At 40.8% G+C, this 23,618-nt stretch overlaps 1 protein-coding gene across 6 annotated transcripts in view; it reads left to right on the top strand.

The window, feature by feature from the left end:
- syt14b (synaptotagmin XIVb) overlaps positions 1 to 23,026 on the top strand; it is a 33,138-nt gene extending 10,112 nt beyond the window's left edge. For 2 of the 6 annotated variants that reach the window (XM_034698915.1, XM_034698914.1), the window contains exons 2-9: positions 2,969 to 3,016; positions 7,838 to 7,984; positions 11,615 to 11,761; positions 13,112 to 13,371; positions 14,764 to 15,201; positions 17,122 to 17,302; positions 17,665 to 17,721; positions 22,049 to 23,026. In XM_034698915.1, the coding sequence (XP_034554806.1) occupies positions 7,882 to 7,984; positions 11,615 to 11,761; positions 13,112 to 13,371; positions 14,764 to 15,201; positions 17,122 to 17,302; positions 17,665 to 17,721; positions 22,049 to 22,365 (1,503 nt within the window). In that variant the 5' untranslated portion in view covers positions 2,969 to 3,016; positions 7,838 to 7,881 and the 3' untranslated portion in view covers positions 22,366 to 23,026. Of the gene's footprint in view, positions 1 to 2,968; positions 3,017 to 7,837; positions 7,985 to 10,442; positions 11,388 to 11,614; positions 11,762 to 13,111; positions 13,372 to 14,763; positions 15,202 to 17,121; positions 17,303 to 17,664; positions 17,722 to 22,048 lie in introns of those variants that run through there. The other 4 variants (XM_034698911.1, XM_034698910.1, XM_034698913.1 and 1 more) reach the window with 4 other exon arrangements.
- Positions 23,027 to 23,618: the final 592 nt, after the last annotated feature.

Raw genomic sequence — 23,618 nt, 5'->3', positions numbered from 1 at the left:
CCGTTAATTCCCATGGAAAGTTTCCAACTTCGAAAATTCAACCCTAGTTTTAAATAGTATTTTGACTTTTTAAATTGTGGTTAGAAATATCTTGGCTCGGAAATATCTTGTGTTTAAGTTTGTAGCCAACTTTGTATGTATCCTGAGGTCTCCAAATCGCCTCTCTTTTCATTTTCTTGACTCTTTGTTTGACCTTCAGTAGCCTACAATGATGTATGAACAATAGCTAAAATAGCTAGTTATTTTTGCCATTCACTTATGCAAGGCGGAAATGTTTCTGTGTATTGACCTTTGTTCACCTGGAATTCTTTGTGATCCAATTTGTAACTTACTCCAGGATGATGTGTAACCTTGAAACCTCCAGTGCAAATGGAGAATTAACCTTACAGCACCAGTGCAATACACTTGGTTGTGTATTGATTGAATGTTTTCTATGATCAATGTTTTTATGGTTGAGTACATGTAGCATCATTTTTTGGACTTTCCTTTTATCCTTTATAATAACTGATGTTGTTGAAGTAACTAAAGGTATGTGAATAATTTATGTTTTAAACAAGTTTTGAGGAGCGATACTAGAACTATCAACTCAAGTAAAATGGTTCAGTGGTGAAATATGATATTTAACTTGTTAAAAGATAACACTGAATTGTGTTGATGATGGTTTGGAACTAAGGCAGAATAGAATGTATAATGATTTGTTGATTTTTAGTATTCTATCTCAAATAATTTACAAAATAATCCAGTTTGTCTTTTCTTAATGGGTAAATATTCTCTTGGAAGTTGTTAACCATCTTATTTGCAGCGTATCCACTGCTTTTTGAGCAGATCAACTTTTTATTTTGCTCCATTTGATTTAAGAAGAAGCCAAATCTTGTAATGTGAAATATATGTCATAGGAAAACTATGAGCTGTGTTTTACTAATAAGTCCATTTTTGCAAGTCTTTCATCCCATGCTAAAAAATACTGGCAGAGTTTTTTTTTTATCATTAAGTGAAGTGGTCTGAAGATGGTTCGTCTCCCTCAGAGCTTTTTCCTCTTCACTTTGTCAAGGTGTCATCACCTCAGACTAAATCACAGTTTCTTCTCCCTTTATATAAGTAAAGTGACAGCACAGGTCTACTAAGAGGATTTGTTCATGTTTTATCAGTGGTGCTCAGGGAGGAAAATATTGTCTACTAAGACAATTACAGACTGGGAAAAAAGATGCTTTAACTGAAGTATCTCATATGTCATAATGACCAGATCATTGAACAACCTGAAATATGAAAGGTCTGACTAACTGAGAGAAAACAGTAAAACCTTAAAAAAATATTTTACAAGGTCATATTATAAGTAATAATTAGGTGAATGACTGCACCCTGGGGGTTTGCATTAAGCATTACCTTACCACTTAAATCTGTCCAAGATTAACCAGCATAGACAACTTGGGAAGAGGATCAAAAGCCTGCTCTATTGTAGACCCATTTCCACATTTTTGAAACCCAGCTTATTGATTCTTTTATCAAGTTTCATGGGTTCCATAACATAACAGCACTGACATGACACTGGTGCACAGAAAAACAAGTGATCAAGTGATTAAGTATGCTTGATAGAAGTCATATCAGTTCTGATTTAATCTTGTTGTCGTCTTGTCTTGGCACAAACTAACAGAAAGTATCAATAGTAGAGTCGATAATGACTCTTGATAGTTACTTCTCAATAATCAAAATGTGGATCAAAATGAACGCCTCAGATCACTTTTGATAACACTCAAGATCTGGAAGTAGGAGGCAGTTAGCTAAGCGTAACATCTTGAATTATTCACAACCAGTTAGCCTGACTCTCTTCAATGGTAAAAAACCACACCCCATTACAACCCCCCCAAATTCAACACTTAAAGCTGCTGTTGGTAGGAATGGTGTAAAAATCATTATTTTTTTTCTGTTGGGTTTGGAGAAAAGGTCATAATACCAATCGGTAATCATCTGTAAGTGAAGTAATTCCAGATTATGGCAAGATCTCAGTGTTTTACAATGCCTTTGTATCAAGCAATGTTATTATTCCCCTCGTTCTCGTTATCACGGACCAATCAGAGCTAATCTCGCCAACCCTCTGTCCTGATTGGCTGGGAAGCCATTACTTCCTCATAGAACGCGCACAACGATCTTTTGTGGGCTGGGTTAAGACAGCAAAGAGGGGAGAGGTAGTGATGACATTAGAAATCTCTCTCAGAACTGATGTTTATATCTCAGAACTGATGTTTATATCACGACTACCAACAGCAGCTTTAATGATGTCATATTTTTACGTGTACTACATACTTTATTTACACTTTTATGTTTGCTAGCTGCCTTTCTGTTAGCAGGGCTGCATGTTGGTGCAGTGGTTAGCGTTGTTGCCTCACAGCAAGAGTGTTCCTGATTCAAGTATTGGATGAGGCCTTGACATGTTCTTCCTGTATGTATGTATCCTCAAAATCCAAAGACATGCTTGTTAGATTATTGGTGACGGTAAATAAGTATGGGTGTTACTTGTTGTTTGTGTCTGGGATTGATTGGTAACCTTTTTGGGGCGCACCCTGTGTCTGGCTTAAAGGCAGTTGGGGTTGGCTCCTGCCTCCCATGCGACCCCGTACAGGAAAAGCAGTAAAGATAATGGATGGATGTTTGTGAGCTAGCTACCTCAGGACGCTGTGCTAAGCTAAGCCAAGCTAAGCCAAGCTAGCTTAATCTGACAATTTCCTGTTAGCATACAGGTCTAACTCCCAGCTTACAATATTTTTTCCCTCTCATGGCACATTTATGTAAACTTAGTGTCCAAAAACCTCTTTCTGATTGTGAGTATTCTCAGTCAGTTCTAGCTAACCACTTAATTTTTTGGGGCAGATTATATTTGTAGTATTCCTAACCTGAGGCGTGAACACCTGTTTTCACATTAAACCAAATTTTAACCTGTGACTCTCCAACTTTTCCTCTTGTTTTCTCTCAGGAGGGGGGAGGAACTGTGGTGTTCATGAGCTCATCTGTGCCAGACGAGGTAAGGCCGTGTCCCAGCGCTTGTGAGTCTGCATTTTCATAAGAGAACAGTTGGTGTGCGTGTTTCTTTGTTTGTTTACAGCTTGTGCATAATGACCCACATGCTTGGCTGAACGCCACAACATCACTTTAAAAGCTGCAAAGTTTGCCACATCTAAATATTTCGCCCAAGGTCTCAACCCCTCTATATTCACTGAAATTTGGTGCACAAATAGGTGTCCCTGCATAAACTTCAGAAAGCATAATGTCCGAGTGTGAATTATGCATGGCATATCAAGTTTTGGCTCACTTCAGCAAAAGAAAGCAGCTGTGTGTTCATGATTAATTCAGCTCTGAGGTTTTGTTTCGTATCAGAGGTCCATGTGTAAGCAACATTTCCAGATTGTCTACCCACCTTTTAAACAAGACTGCCCTACAAAGTTTATCCAGGTTAGGTGTTCTGTGGTCCTAAAACTGAAAAGTTGGATAAGTTATTAAATTATGATATAAATGAAGATTAACATCACAGTGAGGAAATTCTACATCATTTGTTTCTGCCAGTGTCCCAAATATGTAGAAATATGACAGAATTATTAATCCTCCGTGTTTTTGTTTCACTAAAACATTTCATCTAAATGAGTTCATGTTTCTCCCAGGCTATTTATTCATTTGCTGTTTTCACAGTGAACGCTTCAGTGGCTGCGTTTTCATGTTTGTTAGCTCGCTGGAGTCATTAACTGAGGAAAAAAAGGCAGATTGAATCCTGAGGCTCAGTTTGGTCTCAGTTCACAGGTTGTAAAAAAAGATACATATGGTCGATGAATTTGTTTAGACACAAATTTAACTTGCACACACCCAGAGAGGGTAGCATAGGGTGAAAGAGGGGAATTAAAAGGGGCAGATAAGGAGAAGGAGAGGTTGCTGAAAATTAAAAATCCATTAATCTCCTCTGCTGTTTAAAGAAATGTCTGACTTTCCAAATAAAGATGGGGATTATATTAAAAATAAATGATAGCGGGGTTAGCTGTGTCCAAAGCCGCTCCACTTTTGCAGTGTACATTGACAGAGGGGGTCAGGTTACCTCAGGTGTCTAAATTATTCAGCTGTCGTTGACATTTACAGAGCAGGGCTGTGTATGAAGTGCCATCAAACCCAGGGGAAACGGGGCCAGAAGCCGTGCATTTGGACCACAGGCGGCTGCAGAGGTCAGCCTGGCTCAATCAACAGAAATGTCAGCAGTGAGAGTTGATATGTAACCCTGGCAAGAGCGGGACCGCACTAAGTGTAGGGGATTTATTACATGTCGGATTACTTCAGAGCAGGACGACTTTGTTTTTCCCGTCTTCTTAGATCATTTCGCAGAGGAACAACTCTTAGTGCTTTTTTTGGGAACAGATGGTTTTAAAGAGGATTCATGGAGAGAAGGTAAGCCTGATACGACCACATTGCTTCCGTTCATCTCTCTAACTTCTCTTTCCATTCTTGGGAGTTTTCGTATTTCTCGTTCTGGCAGTCTGCAGCAGCACAAGTTGTCAGGCTGCAGCAGCCTTCGCCTGTTGCCATGGTGAAGCAAGTCTGTCCATAAGTTCGGCCTGCAGTCAGGAGGTTTTAAAAACTAAGACTATTATTTCTCACTCTCTCTTTCTCTCTCTCGCCCTCTCATTTGTGCTCTCAGGAAGAAAAAATAATCCGTTTTCACACTTAGACCACTTTAATCAGTGACTGGTGATGGTTGTGTCTGAAATAAGTACCTGTTGGGCTGTATCCATTTCATCAAATGCTTTGGCCTGGAATGCACCACCACTTTCTCTTTTCTTCACTTTCCTTCAAAAACAAAAACAGGACTGAATTAAAAACACATTTTTAAAAACTGAACTGCAACATGTTGAAAAAATTGTTTAAAATGCTTGAACAAAGTTACCTAAACCCAAATTGATGTCTTTAAATAACCTGTTTTGTGTGGCTAACAGTATTCACTGGAAAAACTCAAATCATAATCAGGGTAGTTGTCATATCATTACAAGCAATAGAGGCTATGTTTTTTAGCTTGTAATATCTTTGAATAATCTTTTACTTTTGGAACAGTTAGATTTATACTAAGTGTAATGAGATATTTTGACTGGAAATAAGACTGTATTTCATTATGTATCTCAGCTAGCAGAGTAGCTAGCTAGTATACTCTAAAATTGCCACTGCGCCACACCTCGCATTGAGCCACACAGAAAAGAGTCATTGGTGCATAAACATCCATCCATTATCAAGTTAAGTATCTGAATAATATTTCATACGTTTCTACAGTTATTTATTTACTAAAAGCTGCTGTTGGTAGGAATGTTGTCCAAAACGTTACTTTTTTTCTGCTGGGTTTGGAGAAAAGGTCATTATACCCATCGGTACTCATCGGTACGTGAAGTAATTTGAGATTACGGTGAAATCTCTGCGTTTTCCAATGCCTTTGTATCAAGCAATGTTATTATTCCCCTTGTTCCCGTCATGATGGACCAATCATTGCTAATCTCCAATCCTCTGTCCTGATTGGTCGAGTGGCAGCCCCACTACATCGCCCTGATTAGCTGGGAAGTCACTACTTCATAAAACGCGCACAGCAATCTTTTGTGGGCAGGATTACAGGAGCAGAGAGGGGAGGGGGAGTGTTGACATTCAAAATCTCTCTCCGAAGTGATGTTTATATCACGACTACCAACAGCAGCTTTAAAGATGAATATGGTTGAACGTGTGAAGTGGTCTGACGTCTGGCTTAGTGTAGTACCTTCGACTGTCTCAGGGTTGAAAGTAGTCCCTCATATTCGGCCGCTGTTGTTGCTGTGCGAAAATTACCTCTCAAAGCAGCTGTAGTTACTGCACCCAAATTTTGTATCAAGTCCCGAAAATAGTAAAATAATGCTAAAATACTTGTTAAAATCGACAGTAAAGAACTTAATTAGCTAACTAGATGTGTTCAAGGTCGGGTCGGCAAAATGATGCTTGGGTGAAAGATAAACGTCATCATGTTGTGTTCAAATGTTGCGCCAAGGAAAAGAAAATTCAGGTTTTGACGAGAAACTTGAGTTATACATTTGTTTGGAGGCAAAATTTGTTTGTTTTACCAGCAATATAAAATAGGTATTAAATAGGAAATTATGACCCATTAAATCTCCCATTATGAGGAAAAATCTGCTTAAAAAACATAATTGAAATAAATTAATATTTTCAAAGAATTCAAAGATTTGAAAAAAATTACCTGATGACCTTTCTTTGAGATAAGATAAGATAAGATCACTTCATTATGAAATTTGCCTTTGTGTAATTTATTTGATGTAGCATGAAAACAAACCCAGCAAAGCAAAAACTGGTCACCATACAAGCAAATCAAGTTGGACATAAATGATTCAAGACACAAACAGTTCTTAAATATTTATGTTAAAGTATATGGGATAGTTATCTGACCTCAGACATGCCCTCCAGGACGGTTCCAGTCATCCCGATCCTTCATACATCTAGCTAGCTTACCAGTGCTTTCTGCACCACCATACTTCTTGAGAACATACTCCCTTTTGTACCCTTTGGCGTCCTTGATATTTAGAACCACACCCAACATTCTGTATAGTATTCATCCAGGGACATCTTCAGGGTCCAGCATTCACAGAGAAGGAGCTGAGCATTCATCACACATCCACACACATATTGACAGTGATTTTCAAGCTGGATACTGCATACATTGTTGCCAAAGGATTTTTTTTCCAGGGCACTACAGTCAGCAATGAAAACTTTAAGGGGGACAGTGAAATTTGACCACAGGACTGTCTGCATGACAGACCAACCTCATGATGTCAGTCATCAAGTTCATTCAGGGATCAATTAACTACATCAGCATCCAAGAGGTTTTCTGCCCTCGCAGTCAGAGTTATGCAGTCTTTTTTTTTGTTCTTCTGTGAGAATGAAGCGTTTTGGTTTTTTTGCTAACACGTTGATTCAAAGATCATATTTAATTCTGAACTGATGAAAATTAGGCGTTAAAGTCCCTGTTACTGCTTACTGGGTTTGGTTCCTAGGTTCGTATTGAATAATGTCTGTCGTTTAGTGAACAGTTGGATAAGAACATCTTTGTGGGTGGGTAATGCCAAAGGATCAGAGCATTTTTCAGAGTACCAAGAGCTCCATTGTAGAGTATGTCTGTGTAATTGTCCTATCAAAGCCGGATTACGTTGCTCAAGAAAACCTATATCACTCAGCTTTGCTTTTCTGTATGCTCCGTTTGGAAAGCTGCCCTTGCCAAAGATGCATTTGGTTTTTAGAAATGCTGCTCATGCTTCATTGTCCTCAAATTTCCCTGTTTTCTTCAGCTGTTTCTCCATGGTGTGTCTGTGTTGTACCTTATCAAGTGCAGGCCCAGCTCTCTGAGTCTATGTTGTAGTCAGATACAGTCCCTTTGAGGCTCTCATAAAAATAGCTCAGCAGCAGCAGCAGCAGCAGTACAGAGCTGTGTGGTTACATGAAGTATAGTTGGCCTACATACACTGCTGTAGATCGTATCTGCTTTTCCTTTGAAGTGGGAACTGGGTGTTTAAAAGAGAAATAGCTTAAGCTCCCCTGACATGGCAACATTTCAACAGTTTAATTCCAGAATGAGATATCTATCATCAAATGGTATCAAAGTGGGGTTGTGTGCCTTAAAAGTGTTTCTCTCAACCATCTGTGCTTGCTTTTGCTTATAGTCACAAGAATTTGGTGTGAAATTCTACCTCTTAAATACCCTCATAATCACTAAAACTTAGTGCAATAAGTCTATGCCTAATTTTAGTGTCTCCCTTTTTCTCTCTCTTCTTCCTCTTCTTCTCCTCAGTCTCTCCCGAGCTGCTGGGTGTCCTGTCTTCCATAGCAGCCTTCATGGCGTTGATGGCTCTATTTTTTCTTTACCTCAGCAACAAGCTGTCAGTGGAGAGTCCTGACAATCTGACGCACATCAGAAGCTATAAAAACAACCAGCCAGGTACTCAAGACACTCAAACTTATCACTGCAGCTGTATTCACTGTCACACACAGTAGAACGTTTAAAGCCTTTGAATTAGCTGTATGCACCATCTTTTTTTATCCCAGACATCTGTCCCATCTAAATAAACGTCTAGGATTAAATAGATGTAACACTGGGTCAGTCCAAAGATCTATCCAAAAGTCTCAATGATCATGGATATCAGTAGATTTTGGGCCATGAAGCAAAGGAGCATGGACGTAGAATTAACAGAACTAAAAGCTCCCAGGGTCTGACTTTTTTTGTATTATGAGGAACTATATGAGCATAAAAATGTGTAAAAACATTGTGAAGTGGAGCCTGTGATCACACAGAGGCCACAGCTTAAGATTTCTTTGTGCTTTCGGAGTTCTGTTATCCAAGCACATAAATGAATTAACATTTTAATGCCTCCCCTCCAGCTGTAGTCTGTCTGTCTGTCTGCACCATTCTCGTCTCTGCGATATTTTAGGAACGACTGGTGGAAACTGAATTTGGCACAAATGTCCACTTGGACTCAGGGATGAAATCCCTGGCGGTAGAGTTGGCTGTGACCTCTGGAAAAAAAAAATTTGTGGTCACAATTTAAAGGTACAGTGTGTAGAAATTTAAATATTTAGCAATACGTAGTGGTCAGATTCTAGATGAGAGGGTGAGGCAGCAGTTGCTTTCAGGGAAAAGAAGCTGCTGTGATGCATGATAAGTAATGGACTGTGTTTATTTCAAGTTTTCTCTGGTCTGCTGATCATTCAAAGCTCTTTTGCATTACATTCACCCATTCATACCCTGATGGCAGAGGCTGCTATTTAGCAATGTAATCCCATTAGTATTAACTAATCCCGTTCACACACCACTGGCACAGCCACCAGGAGCAATTTGGGGTTAACTGTCCCAAGGACACAACGGTATATGGAAAGCAGGACCGGGTTTTCGAACCCCTAACCTTCCGAATGAGAGACGACCGACTCTACCACTGAGCTACAGACGCTCCGTTTAGAAGTATGATCCTCCATTTGACAAGTTTATACTATCAAAAACTCCTACAGTGCAAATTATTTTGCACACAACAACAGCCACACTCTTCTTCTTCGACTTCATTTTCTAACTGTTGTATTTTTGGTGGCAACACACTAAATACAAAAACTCAAATTGCCCTTACTAGTTTGTCTGTTCTGTAGAAACATGGTGATGTAAGATGGCAGCCTCTGTTAAAAGTTAACAAAAACAAAACATTTATTATACTTGTGATTATTCATTAATTTCAACATACTTATGAATATATATTCAATTTATACCAAGTCTGTTCTGATAAATGCCACCAAGTACTACTCGCTGTACCTTTAAGGATTTATTCCTGGTACAATTTCACACAAATGCCTGCTAGAGTAAAGTGACATAGTGATAGATGAAGTGAAGGGACATTGTTTGCCCTAAAGGTTGGAGGCCAACTTCACTCTAGCACCTTAATTTCCTGGAATACATAGTTTTCAGGCTTTAAGTATTGAAATTGTTTTCAATTTCAGACAAATGTCAAATATCTGTGAAATCTCCTCAATCATGTCATCATATCTTGAAAGAAATATTTCTAGTAGCTTACAGGAGCAAGGTTTGACTTTTGGCACAAAGTCATACATTGATTTAGGATATATTCTTTGGAAGTGATGGCTTGCATTTTCATATGGTGTAACCAGCAGTTTGTAATAAAAAACACTTCCAGCCAAGGCTTGCTTGTCCACGAGTTGCCTTTGATCACTCTCCAATGAGCAACTTCTAACAGTGTATTTAGGCATGTTCATTCTTGGCGTGAAAACAACATTTTAACATTGGTGTCAATGGAGACTTCTTGGCGTTTGAAGCCAGCCTCAAGTGGACAGTCAAGAAACTGCAGTGTTTTGCACTTCTGTATTGACACCATTTTTCCCAAGCTACAACTTGGTATAAATACGATGTCTATGGGATTGTTGTTATCTGCACTTGCATGCAGATGCCTGTTGAAAAAAACAGTTTTAGCTAATGTGTTGCCAGATCACTGCTGAAGGTTTCTGGAATTGTATTCAGGTGTGCTGTGTCCCGCTCCTTGCACTCAAAACACCACAGAAAAGCAATTGATAACCAGTGAAAAACAGAAAATCCATACAAAAATTATCTCTCACCTACAGATTTAGCATTTTTATGCAGGCTCTGTAAACAGAGGGTAATTTTCCCTGACTGAACCCCTGGAGTTTATATTTAGTTGTTTTTCAGCTGCTACATTTAAACTAATGTAAGTCCTTTAATGCAAAAATCTTTTAGATGAAATGAAAGCTGAATAAAAATAAGAATCCCAAAACATGAATAATAATCTCTACAGTTCCCATGTTGGTATGTTTGCATGTGTTGATCCGAGCTCACACTGTGACCCTGGCACTGCACCCCGCTAACAAACACATGTCCATGTCAGTGCCTCCAATGAGCTAATCTAGTGGTGACGGGGTCCCCAGCTGAGAGATGGCCTTCTTCAAGAGCTTCCAGCAGAATCTCCCATCTGTCAACATTACCTCCATCTTGGACACGGTCACCAGCCGTGTGGACGACCTGGCCACTGCTGTCAGCGATGTCACATACGCTGTTAGCGACCAACTGACAGAGCAGGTCACCACCATCATCAACAAGGTGCAAGAAGAGGAGGATGGAGAGAACAACAGCAGCAGCCAGGAGGCGGGGCAGGCGTCAGTCGCACAGGAAGGCAAAGCCAGCAGTAAAAGCATGTGGCAAATGTCCAGAGACACAGAAACTGGCAACTCAGCCTCAAAGAGCAACCAGGCCAGTGATAGTACAGAGGCAGAGAACACGGCAAGCCAGCTGGAGTGGGAATGGAGGGACGGATGCTGGAGAGTTAAAAAGACAGAAGCTGAGCTGGCAGAGGAGGAGCAGAAAAAGAAAGAGGAGAGGGAAATACAGGAGAAGAAAGAGCAGAGGAGGAAAGAAAAGAGGGAGAAGCAGCTGGAGAAAGAGGCCAAGTTGCAGAAAAACAAAGAGGAATGCCAAGACAGAGAGCAAGAGGAGGACACTGGACAAAAAAGAAAGGAAAGGGACGATGGAGATCTGTCGACTGCTCATCAAGTAGGCGATGAGTGCAGTGACCCCCCTCCATCACAAGAGAGCAAGCTAAGAGAGGAGGGAGAAGAAGAAAAAGAGGAAGAGAAGGAGGGCAGCCTTGAGAGAGAGGGTGACGATGAGGAGGAGGGTGAGCTCTCCAAACCTCCCACAACAGGGAAGAAGAAAAAGTCTGACAAGAAGAAGGGTAAAGGAGCAAAGAGGAGTTCTAAGAAATCTCAGGACAGCTCAGAGGGGGAGATAAAGGAGAAAGGGAAGAAAGACAAAAAGAAGAAGAAAGGGAAAAAAGGTTAGAAGTGTGCTGCCTCTGTTCCATCGCCTGGATCTCTTCTTCTACTTCTCCTGTGTGCAACTCTTTAAATATTCATAATACCCTAATTTCCCACCATAAAAGTCATCTTTCCAGAGTGTTGTGTGCCAACTTAAAGCAACTGTCTTTTCTACTCTTTTACTGCTGCACATGTTTGTTTGTGTGATGATAAAGTGTCACTCAGAGTTTCTTTGAATTGTGTGCAGAGGGAGTTGTATCAGACAGCGAGGAGGACAAAGACAAAGGGCCGGAGGAGACGACCCAGCAGAACTCTACGGCGTCTGCGTGGAGCAACAAACGTAAACAATCTGCTGAGCAGGCCGGCTACAGCAGCGAGGCCTCCAGTGAGCGAGGTGAGAGTGTGAACATGGGCTGTTCCTATGTTATTTAACATGATGGGGCTACTTGAGTGTTGTAGCAGAGATACCAACACAAAAAAAGCCTCTCTTAAGTGTACCTCTTCAATTTAAGAGAATACTCCAGCTTGTTTTTGCTAATTCACAATTAAACTTATAAATTCCCCCCCTTAAAAATGTAAGTATTTTTAATCTCTGGGTCATTTCCTTACAATCAAATAGTTCGAGTGATAGGGGGAGATACAGTATCTCACAAAAGTGAGTGCACCCCTCACATTTGTGCACATATTTAATTATATCTTTTCATGGGACAACACTGAGGAAATGACACTTTGATACAATGTAAAGAAATCAGTGTACAGCTTGTTTAACAGTGTAAATTTACTGTCCCCCAAAATAACTCAACACACAGCCATTAATGTCTAAACCACTGGCAACAAAAGTGAGTACACCCCTAAGTGAAAATGTCCAAATTGGGCCCAAAGTGTATATTTTGTGTGGCCACCATTATTTTCCAGCGCTGCCTTAACCCTCTTGGGCATGGAGTTCACCAGAGCTTCACAGGTTGCCACTGGAATCCTCTTCCACTCCTCCATGATGACATCATGGAGCTGGTGGATGTTAGAGACTTTGCACTCCTCCACCTTCCGTTTGAGGATGCCCCACAGATGCTCAATAGGGTTTAGGTCTGGAGACATGCTTGGCCACTCTATCACCTTCACCTTCAGCTTCTTTAGCAAGGCAGGGGCCGTTTGAGGTGTGTTTGGGGATGTTATCATGTTGGAATACTGCCCTGTGGCCCAGTTCCTGAAGGGAGGGGATCATGCTCTGCTTCAGTATGTCACAGTACATGTTGGCATTCATGGTTCCCTCAATGAACTGTAGCTCCCCAGTGTCAGCAGCACTCATGCAGCCCTAGACCATGACACTCCCACCACCATGCTTGACTGTAGGCAAGATGCACCTGTCTTTGTACTCCTCACCTGGTTGCCACCACAAACGCTTGAAACCATCTGAACCAAATAAGTTTATCTTGGTTTTATCAGACCACAAGACATGGTTCCAGTAATCCATGTTCTTAGTCTGCTGTCTTTAGCAAACTGTTTGCAGGCTTTCTTGTGCATCATCTTTAGAAGAAATGTGAGGGGTGTACTCACTTTTGTGAGACACTGTACATGAAGCCCATGTTCTTAGGTTTAAACTGTAGACTCACCTTTGGTTGTTACACAGTTTAAGAGGTTAACTTGACTACAGGTATGTGTAGACTCTATGTTGCATACGTAATGACTATGACTCTAAAGCACGCTACGTCTCCAGTAACACGTCTTTCATATCATATTACTCCAGCAACCAACATTCAGAGAATAAAGAAGGACTCCTCCCTCAGTGAGCACCAGCCTCCTCCCTATCAGGATGACCGCCTGGCCTCACGCGTGTCCTCTCGGTCCCGCTCTGAGCGGGGGGTCAGGAGGAGCTCGTCCCCGCAGCCCTGCGACAGCCCCCGCGGCTCCAGTGAGGCAAGTGTGGACCAGGATTCTGAGAGCTACCTCAACAAAGGCTGCGAGGAGGACATACCCAGTGACAGCACTGCTGTGCTGGGACTAGAGGTGAGAGCAGAGATACAATATGTTCCACCTCCAGTGTCCTGAAGCAGAACAGAGAACTCCTTTTTTTTTTTTTTAAATCCCCAGTGAGGATATCTCAGCCGGTTATGAAACTGGGTATGAGTAACTGTTAAAAGACAGTGGGAGGAGATTTTGGTGAGAAAGCACTACTCAAATATATACATGTCATGACCAGCAAAGACAAAAAGGATACAAAAGAGGTGCAAAAAATCGATGTGAGCCAAAAGTGCCTCGCAGGAGTTGCAAAGTATACCGTAAATGTGTTTCTGTATTTTGCTTACACTGCTCTGTCGGGACACTTAACCACTGTATACAAACTCATCTATATTAACAATACATTAGGCATTTATGTGAGACCACTACTGTAAAGAAATAGCTTGTTTACCGTGGAGATGTTTCCAGCATTACAGTATCAGTTACAGTTACAGCAGGTCATCTGATCATCAGGGGACCAGTGGGTTACTAAGTGGTACAACATGTCAAAGAGGAAAACAGATTAACCTGCACATATATGATTCACACAGGTCCACACACTGTAAAAAAAAAGAGAGAATATTTAACCAGTTAAAACAACATACGGTCTCAAACTATGAAGCCCATGTGGAAGTGTTATAAACTGCAATTCATCGAGAATCCGCTTGAGGTTGGCTGTAGAAACACCGGAAACCACATACACACCAATTCAAAAAAGACGACATTTGCTGCATTAATAAACATGTTTACAGCCTGGTTCAAAAAACGGCTTGGCTACAGTAGCTAATCTCTCTATCGGCACACACTGTACAGGGAGTGATGTTTTTTCTAACACGAAGGTTCAGAAGATATTAAGATTACGTGTTTTTGCCCAAATTAGGACATGACTGACTTGACTCCCGATCAGGAACACATAGCTGTTTGCTAGGAGGCTCAAACTCCGCCCCTTTACGTCACACTCTGCCTGGTTGCGTTTCGAATTTCCAATATGGCTGCCGCCATCGATTGGCTTAAAAAAAGCTTTCATGAACAGATGGGTGACATCACAGAGACTACGTCCATATTTTATACAGTCTTTGGTTAAAACGTAGAAAATTCTCCAGTTTCCCTCAATTTAGATTTTTCCAGAATAGGGTTGTAGTGACACACTTGCTTTACATTTTTAATTGTGTTCATTGAACTTTAATTATGAGGGGACTAATCCCAATGCGATGCAGAATCCCCTATTGCCTTTGTATGACCTATCACCACATATTGAACCCAAGGCTGAAGGGACATATGTAGATTAACTGATGAGTGCTTTAAAGAATAGGTTAAAGTTGATGTATTCCTCTCCTCTTTTATTCTCTCCCTCTATCTCTTCCCTCTCTCCTCCTCTGATTCCCCCTTTCTTTGGTTCAGGATGGCTCTGGTCCTCAGCTCCCTACAGCCTATGAGCCCGAGGTCCTTGGGAAGTACGGCACACTGGATGTCGCCTTCGAGTACGACTCCAGCGAGCAGTGGTTGGCTGTCACCGTCACTGCGGCAACAGACATACCTGAACTCAAACAGACGGGTAACATCGCGTGGCAAGTCCACCTGGTCTTGCTGCCCACAAAGAAGCAGCGGGCCAAGACCGGCGTGCAGAAGGGGCCGTGTCCTGTTTTCACTGAAACATTCAAGTTCTCTAGGGTTGAACAGGAGGCCCTCGGGGACTACGCTGTTCGATTCCGCCTATACAGCATCCGAAGGATGAAAAAGGAGAAGGTCCTGGGGGAGAAAGTGTTCTACCTGACTAAGCTGAACCTGCAGGGCAAAATCGCTCTTCCTGTCACCTTGGAGCCAGGCTCTGAACTTACAGTGAGAGCATTTTGTGATTTCTATTTTACACTGCACAGAGTTTTGTATGAGACAAAGAAAACTGGATTTGTTTCATCCAACTGCAAAGTAGTCCAGGGCTTCAACCAAAACTATTCAAGGTCCTATGTAGTGAAAAGCACATTTTGTCTCACCTGTACATTAATACTATAGTCATCCTCCAGCCGAGCAACTCTGAGAATGTGAAAGCGAAAAAGCCTCTGCATTGTTTCTGTAGCCCACATACTGGGAAATGTAGCTTGTACGAGATAGATTTGATCCTCTGGGATGTAATGACAGAAGTTATTGCACATAAATATGCACACAAAACCACTCCCACTCCCACTCTTCGATCTTTTCCACGCCCTCCTATGCTGTAATGTGTTGTAGGATTCTTCTGGCATGCTCACCATGTTTGTTTCAGTGTTTTTCCACTATCTGCACCACTCTGAACCCTCCCCCCTGAGACAACCTTCAGGGAGACAACCCTCAGGGAGCCAACCAACACAGAACCTCATAATTATAAAACTTGCTTCAAAGGGATTTAGAATCCACTTGAGGCTGGCTCCGGAAGTACCGGAAGTCATATACACATGAATGGGAAAAAGACAATTTTTACAGCAGAAATAAACATGTTTACAGCCTGGTACAAAAGACGAGTGTAGTCTGGATAGCTCATTTCTCGATCGGCACACACTGTACGGGGGTGAATTTTTTTTTAACGTGGCAATTTCGAAGATAATGAGATTACGAGTCTTCCAGTGAGAGGCACAGCTGACTGCGGGAACACTGTAGCTATTGGCTAGGAGGCTTAAACTCCGCCTCTTTACGTCACACTGGCTCCACAGCAGCAATATGGCTGCCGCTAGCGCCGAAAGGCCTCAAAACAGCTCTTAAGAAATAGATAGGTGACGTCACGGATACTATGTCCATATTTTATGCAGTCTATGGATTTAGCACATGTTGTTAAGAGCTAAAAATAGCATTATATTGAACCTTTAAATAATTTCATTTAATGTTTGTTCACTAAACAAACTGTATCCTCTTAATATTCATTTAAAAAAAGTAAGACAATGAAATTAAGAGAATCTACTCCAACAGATGTTTTATTTTTTGCTAGAAAAGTAAAAAATAATCGGTTATGGGGAATAGTTGCTGGCGACATTGATCTATAGAGCAATTCAAATGAAGGATTTAACAGGAAAGAAATCAAATACATTAATAAGTAGATAAGGAACCAAACAAACTGTGGAATGACCGTTAAAAAAACAATCAATATGCAGAATAGATTGAATGTATATTGCGAGTTACAATGCAATGTAGCACATACATTATTCATCTTAGACTGCTTTAAATCTAGCTTTAATGCCTATCTAACCAACACAACACAGAGTCTGCTAACATACATGCAGTGACAATACTGATAGGATAATGTTTACAGATTTGAATTTTTATCATCTTAACATTAGCTAAGTCACACAAAAGAAAACAAACTGAAGCTGTATTTCAAAGGCTATTTGGTATTTTGTCACATGAATGTCTCACAAATTCCACAGTAATCCCTATACATAGATGTGGTGACTTTTTGCTGAACTCTCCTGGTATGGCTAAAGAAAAAGTTAGGATCCCTTTATTCAGAGTGGTTCATCTTCTGTGGAGCATGAAAACCTATACACACTTAGACAGCAGTCTATTTCTTTTGATAGTAATTGAGACCACTTTGTCTGAACAAAGTGGTGAACTGGCTGACTTCCATCCCCGCGGCCAATCTGCTATTTTGGCTAACTTCTTAGGGTAATTTGATTACCTGATTTTCTGAGTTGTTAGGCCAAACTACCTTTGAATGCTCTTATGAGATTAACTTCAGATTTTATACATCTTCTGATTCTCTCTTTAAACTTCTTGTTTGTTTCTTCATGCCAGGGTTGTGGCTCTATGGTGAGTGTGTCTCGCAGCACAGGAGCTGTGTCCTACCGCTCGACAGAGGACTCCTCATTGCCAGAGATCCTCCTCGGTCTCATTTACAACTCTGCCACAGGACAGTTATCTGCTGAGGTCATCCAGGGAAGCCACTTCAAATCCACAGCGTCGGATAAACCCGTCAGTACGTACTAAAGCTTCCATGTTTAATCGTTCAGGCTCTCTGCCAGTTTGGACTCAGTTGCTGAGTGACAGTGTAAGTCCACCTTGCAATGTCTCTCCCCCAAAGCATGCTAATACACAAGGCAGTTGTTTTGGCAAAACAGATGGGAAAGATTCCTAGCAGTACTGTGCACCATTACATTTAAATGTTTCCTGGCACTAGCACCAGCTTTTTAATAACCCTAACCATTAAAGTCTGAATGCTGGAGCAATAGCTGCTCATCAGAGTTTCTGGGAAAGCTTGCCGTCTGGTGTGTTTCAATCTGTTAAACCTGACTGTTTCCTCTCTTTCTTTCCTCTGTCTTTTTCCGCTGTGTGCCAAAGATGGTCTGTTCTGTTGTGTGAAACACTTTGTAGGGGGACAGCTTTATATCATGAGAGGTAAGTCAGTAGTGAATTGTAAAGGTGAAGCATCACAGTAAAGATATTAAGATCTATATTTATCAATAGGTCGTTGTGTGGGCCAATACAGACCTATCACAGATATACGGTATGTCCACAGCAGAACAGATTCTTGTGTGGGTTTGAAGTGGACTCTCATGGTTATGGAAAGTTGAATTACTCATGTGTAAGTTCTTGTCACGTTTTCTCTCACTGTTTCTCTTCTACAGTGTTAATCAGGTAAATAACACAACAGGAGCCCTCATTTATCGACATAGCTGTCAATCATGATGCCGTGTCCCCTTTTTTTGACATTTAAAAAACACACAAAAGTAAACATCTCCAGAAGATGAACTCTTCCACATTAATCGTATTAATAAAACTAACTGTAATGGCAGAAATGATGTTTGAGAAAAAGTGTTTTGACTTGTATTTCATTTTTTGTTTGACCCATGTCCCATCTATTATAATGGGGTGGGTGGTGCTTTATGATCTATACAGCAGACAGTCCAGAGGGGGAGCTCTAAATGTTTTTGGCTCACAGCCCTGATTTCATATTGTCTATTGGTTCGTATGGCCTGTAATATCTTAAAATATAGTTTGTTTCTGGACCTGTTAGGTCAGTGCGGCTTATATTAAGCATAATGATACATTTTGGCTAGAAATGAGACTAGACTCAGTAAGATTAGAGTTTGTCATTCTAGCATATAATATAGAGATAGACTGATGTGTTTTTTTCAGGGCCGATACCGATTATTAGTAGTCAAGGAGGCCGATAACCGATATTTGGAGTAAAAGGTAAAATATTAGCGTCAAAATTTTGAATAATACAAACTCCAAAACTTAACTTTGTTTAAATGCCTTTAAGCATATGTTTATTAAACAGCTTTTCAGATTTGCAACATGTTAAAGGTTGTTTTTTTTTATCTTAGACAATAGACATCTTTGTTTTAAAATTCTAACAAAAAGTTCAGGGAGCTCCCAGGCTCAGCAGCATGTCTTATAAAGTTAAATGAAAACTTAAACAAATAAATAGCTCCCTAAAGCTTTCTTCAGTAAATAAAGTTTTCCAAAATGTCAATATATCTGAAATGTTAATCTTTCCCTTATCTTTGTTTTATGGGGGTTTTTCAGTTTTTTTGAAGTGGGGTTGTGTGAGTTTTTAATCACTAGTAATTGTAGGGTCCACAACGGATGCTGCTCAGCTCGTCCCCTGTAATGAGAAACTGCAGGGAGAAATGAGCCAAAATAACTCAGTTTTATATTGATCTCTTATTGGCCGTCGGATTTTTAAAAAAGGTTGATGCCGATATGTGTCAAAATGCTGAATATCAGCGCTGATAATCGCCCTATCCCTAATATAATCCCAAGACATATTTCTCACTTGAGGCTCCTCTAAGGAACTTTTAGTTTGTGTTGATTTTGGTGCCCCCTGTCTCAGCAGCAGACAGTGAATCACTTGGTCTTACATCTACCAGTGGTTTCAGACAAATCGTCACACTTCTTGTTAATTGTCACATTTGCCTTTTTTAATTCACAATATTAATTCAGTATGTTTCCAACCGGTTCAAAACTCCTGACAGGAGCTTAAGGATGCTTTCACACCTGGGAGCATTTGGAAAAGTTGTTCTGAAACATGAAGCCTTTTCCCCCTTGGCTTTGATCATTTGGACATATGTGAACACAGCAATCACACTCCGACGCAGAACAAAACAAGCAAGCCAAGATCGCCTAGAGAAGTGGTCTCTGCTCCCTTCCAGTCAAACCCTAGAGCAGTTTGTTTGCAGTGGGAACACAATCTACCCAGCAGCTGAAACAAATAGCTGCTTGACTCATCACACCAGCAGCAGAAGGCTAGTAGTAATAGAAGCAGTGATACAGCTTCTGGGCATTCCTGATTATAAGTGATAGTTAGCACCAAAATAGCGATAGGCTAATGTTACTCACTGTCATCCATTCAATTCAGCATGAGTAGGAGAGCTGCCTGGAGCTGCACAGATGTGAAAGCACCCCTCGTTCATGCTCTGACTCACAGTTTGTGAACTCATAACTCGTATTTTTATGAGTAGTTTCAACATTTGACAAATATGCTCATCTGCCAAAATGTTGATGAGGCATTTGACCTCCAAGTCAACCCACGGCTCATTTTGTTGGTAGGTTAACTGGCTGATGTTAGTTAGCATCTTCTGGCCAGCTTCCCACAAAAATAATCATAATAATAATAATAATTTTATTTGTAGAGCACTTTTCAAAACCGAGTTACAAAGTGCTTCACGTGGGCAGCACAATAAAACAGGCAGTTGGTAAAAACTCACAAGTCAAGATAAAGAAATAAAACATATTTTAAAAGACATAAAAATTCCCCTAAAATAACTCTAAATGACTACAATTATTTTAAAATTGTTTTCTTGTGATGGTTAAAATAAAATAAAATAAAAATAAAAGTCTGATAAAATCAGGGAAGGCTCTGCGATAAAAGTATGCTTTAAGAAGGGATTTAAAAGAGCTCACTGACTCAGCAGACCTGACCAATGAAGAGTGATGTTACATCCATAGTGGGAAAAAGAGGCTGTGTCATGATTTGAGGATAGCATAGTAATGGTGAAAATGTAACAATTTTTATCATCTGAATAGAAATAAAGCAAATGAGCTACAGGTGTAAAAGTACCCTTAAATAACAATACATTAAAGAACAGGTTAAACGTTTTCTCATTTAAGCCTTCTGGTACCTGGCCACACTAAAAGTTATATTATAGGTTCTAGATTTGGTAAAAACTGTTGTTAAAACTGCGATTTTATCTTTAAAAGATTATTTTAATAGTTTTTGCTTACTTGCCTTTTTTCATAGAGTAAGATGTTAAGATTCTGGAGACTCTTAGGTTAGCTTAGCTAGTTGTTCCAGCATTATTCAACGCATAACCTCCATGGCCCACCTTGACTTTTTTATGCTTAAGTTTTTTATTTTTATTTATTTACTTTATTTTGTTGGGGCTATTTTTTGCCTTTATTGACAGGACAGCTGAACTGAGACAGGAAGTGTGGGGAGTGGAGAGGGAGGGGGGCATGCAGCGGATGGTCGACCGACGGGGAGTCGAACCTGTGACCTCTGCGACAAGGACTATAGCCTCTATGCGTGGGGCGCTCAGTCCGCTAGGCCACCAGCGCCCCTATGCTTAAGTTTTTGCATGGATTAAAACATATAAACAAATATGAGGAACAACATTTTTTAAGCTTTAAATGGGCATTCAGTTGGTGTTTTTCTTTGAGGGGCTCTTTATGTTAAGCTATGCTTGATGTCTCCATATGGCAGCTTCATATTTAACAGAAACATATGAGAGTGGTATCAGTCTTGTAATCAAAGTCAACAAACTAGCAAATAGCCATGGCTTCCAAATTGCTTAACTATATCTCATCATGATCTTTTTAGTTTTCAGTTGGGGACTCTCCATTGTAACGCAATTAAATGATTGGATAATTTAATTTGTGCTCAAATAAAATTCTAATCTTTGACACATTCTTATTAGTGATAATGTTTGTACTTACAACATGAGCATACTGGGGTGCTGGTGTACGGTGGCCCTGAAGTGCAAATCACAACGGCAAATCAGAAAACACTACGGCAAATCCCCCGAGGGTACCCACTTCTTCCGATTTGGTTAATGTTGTAGTGTTTTCTGATTTGGGTTGTGATTTGCACTTCAGGGCCACTGTAGTAGTGTCCTAGAGGTCTAAGCGCCCCATGTTTGGAGGCTACAGTCCCCGTCTCAGAGGTCACCGGTTCGACTCCCGGCTGGTTGACCATTTGCTGCATGTCTTTCCCCACTCTCTACTCCCCACATTTCCTGTTTATCTTCAGCTGTCCTGTCAATAAAGGCAAAATGCCCAAAAAACACGACTTAAAAAATTAAATAAATAAAAAAAAACCCAAAAAACAACGACATGAGCATCCTTTTTTACTTGAAAATTGTCCATACAGACTACTTTGTCAGGATTATTCTGAGTATATAGGACACTGAAAAAAAATCAAACTGAATATTTTATATTGCATGGGAAAATAAAACAACTATTTTCACAGCTGAATCGCAATGAGTGTAATTGAGAACATATATATAATTGTTTATATGAGTGATCTGACCCTTTAGAAACACTCATTATATGGCTGTACAGTAACAACTATGTCTCTGTACAACACAATGACTCTGTTCCTAAAGTTTAAATGTTTTTTTTAACAAGAGTACAATAAGAGACACAGCTTGGTATTTCTTGCAGTACCACAATCTCACCACCTGATGGCACCCTCTGACCACTCTTCCAATCCTCCTTTCAGACACCTATGTGAAACTGACTATGCTGGACTCAAAAGGGAAGGAGATGTCCAAGTGCAAGACAGCTGTGTGCAGGGGCCAGCCCAACCCCACCTACAAGGAGACGTTTGTGTTCCAGGTGGCACTTTTCCAGCTGTCCGAGGTGTCGCTGGTAGTGACGGTGTTCTGCCGCCGGAGCAGCATGAGGCCCAGGGAGAGGCTGGGCTGGGTCTCCCTGGGCCTCAACAGCACCAGCGAGGAGCAGCAGGGCCACTGGACAGAAATGAAGGAGGCAGAGGGACAGCAGGTCTGCCACTGGCACACACTGACTGACACATAGGAGGACGGGTGACGGAAACCGAACTTACATTCCCAAGCAGAGGCAGAGTTTAAGGGGAGCAGGAAGCACCTTTTCAGATGTGTGTGTCTGTGTGTGCGTTTGTGTGCTGCAGACAGGTGTGAGGACAGGCGTGGGTACCCAGTCTTCACTGCCAGAAACCGTGTGACTACCCTTTAATCTGCCACTTTTCTCTGAGGTAGACGGACTGATTTTATTGGAGGAGGTGTGAGCTCCAGCGTCTGCCTTTTTTACTGACAGTCAAATGCAGACTGAAAACTAACACAACTATAATCACTGAACTAACTGAGATCAGAAGGAAAGTATTTGTCTTCCAGTAAATCTGCCCTAGAGCAAAATCTGCATGTTACACTAACCGTTTACAGGACAATTTAGAGACTCTTTTAAACGTCTTCTGTCTCGGAATCTTGGACCAAAGAGCTCGGTCCAGGACCAGCAGACTCCTCCCTGTTTCTTCTGGGCTTCTCTGGACTTCGGCTACCACCAGCATACCAGACATTTCTCTATCAGTCACAGCCATTGACAAAGGAGGAGGCAATGAAAAGACTGTTACAAAGGGCCTAAAACATGCTGCAGCTATGCTTACAAGCTATGCTTTGTACAGTTTGTTTACATGCACATGACATTATGCAAGATCTCTTCATTTGTGTTCCCTTTTATGTTTTGGAATGATCAGTAGTTTTTCAGTTTTATGTGTCTCACAGAGACAGCTTTTCCTTTTTAAAAAATTTTAGTCTTGCATACTTCAGCACACTATGCATTTGATGTCACTATAAAACGAGAGGAATGAAATCCTGTCTTGAATTGGACACAGCTCTGCATGCCACCGGTATCAAAGAGCAGCTTCCTTTTCCTTGTATGATACAGATTGAGCCTCTTTCACCATTCAGCCTTCTAACAACTCAGCCATGTTCATTCATGTAGAAACACGGTGCTTCCCGCTGAGGAGGAATATGCAACAGCCTGCACAGTCCAAAAAAACTGGACATTTTTTGTCAGTAACAGCCTCAGCTGTGTTTCGCTGTGGAGGGGATTGGAGTGGCAAGAATAAATTTACAGGTAAAAGGGTAAATCATATTTTCTCATTACAAGTGAATGGAAGATGTATTATTAAATAAAGGCTGAAATAAATTGCAAAAGCAGTGTGTTGAGCTGTGAGAAATCTTATAGTTGTGCGGTCCTCATCTGGAACAATCAACCATTATTAAATGTGAAAAGTAAAATGCTGTGAGCCC

This window comes from Notolabrus celidotus, chromosome 13 (genome assembly GCF_009762535.1).
Source record: "Notolabrus celidotus isolate fNotCel1 chromosome 13, fNotCel1.pri, whole genome shotgun sequence".
NCBI lineage: Eukaryota > Metazoa > Chordata > Actinopteri > Labriformes > Labridae > Notolabrus > Notolabrus celidotus.
Note: the sequence above shows the minus strand (reverse complement) of the source record. Positions and strands in the feature narration are given on the sequence as shown.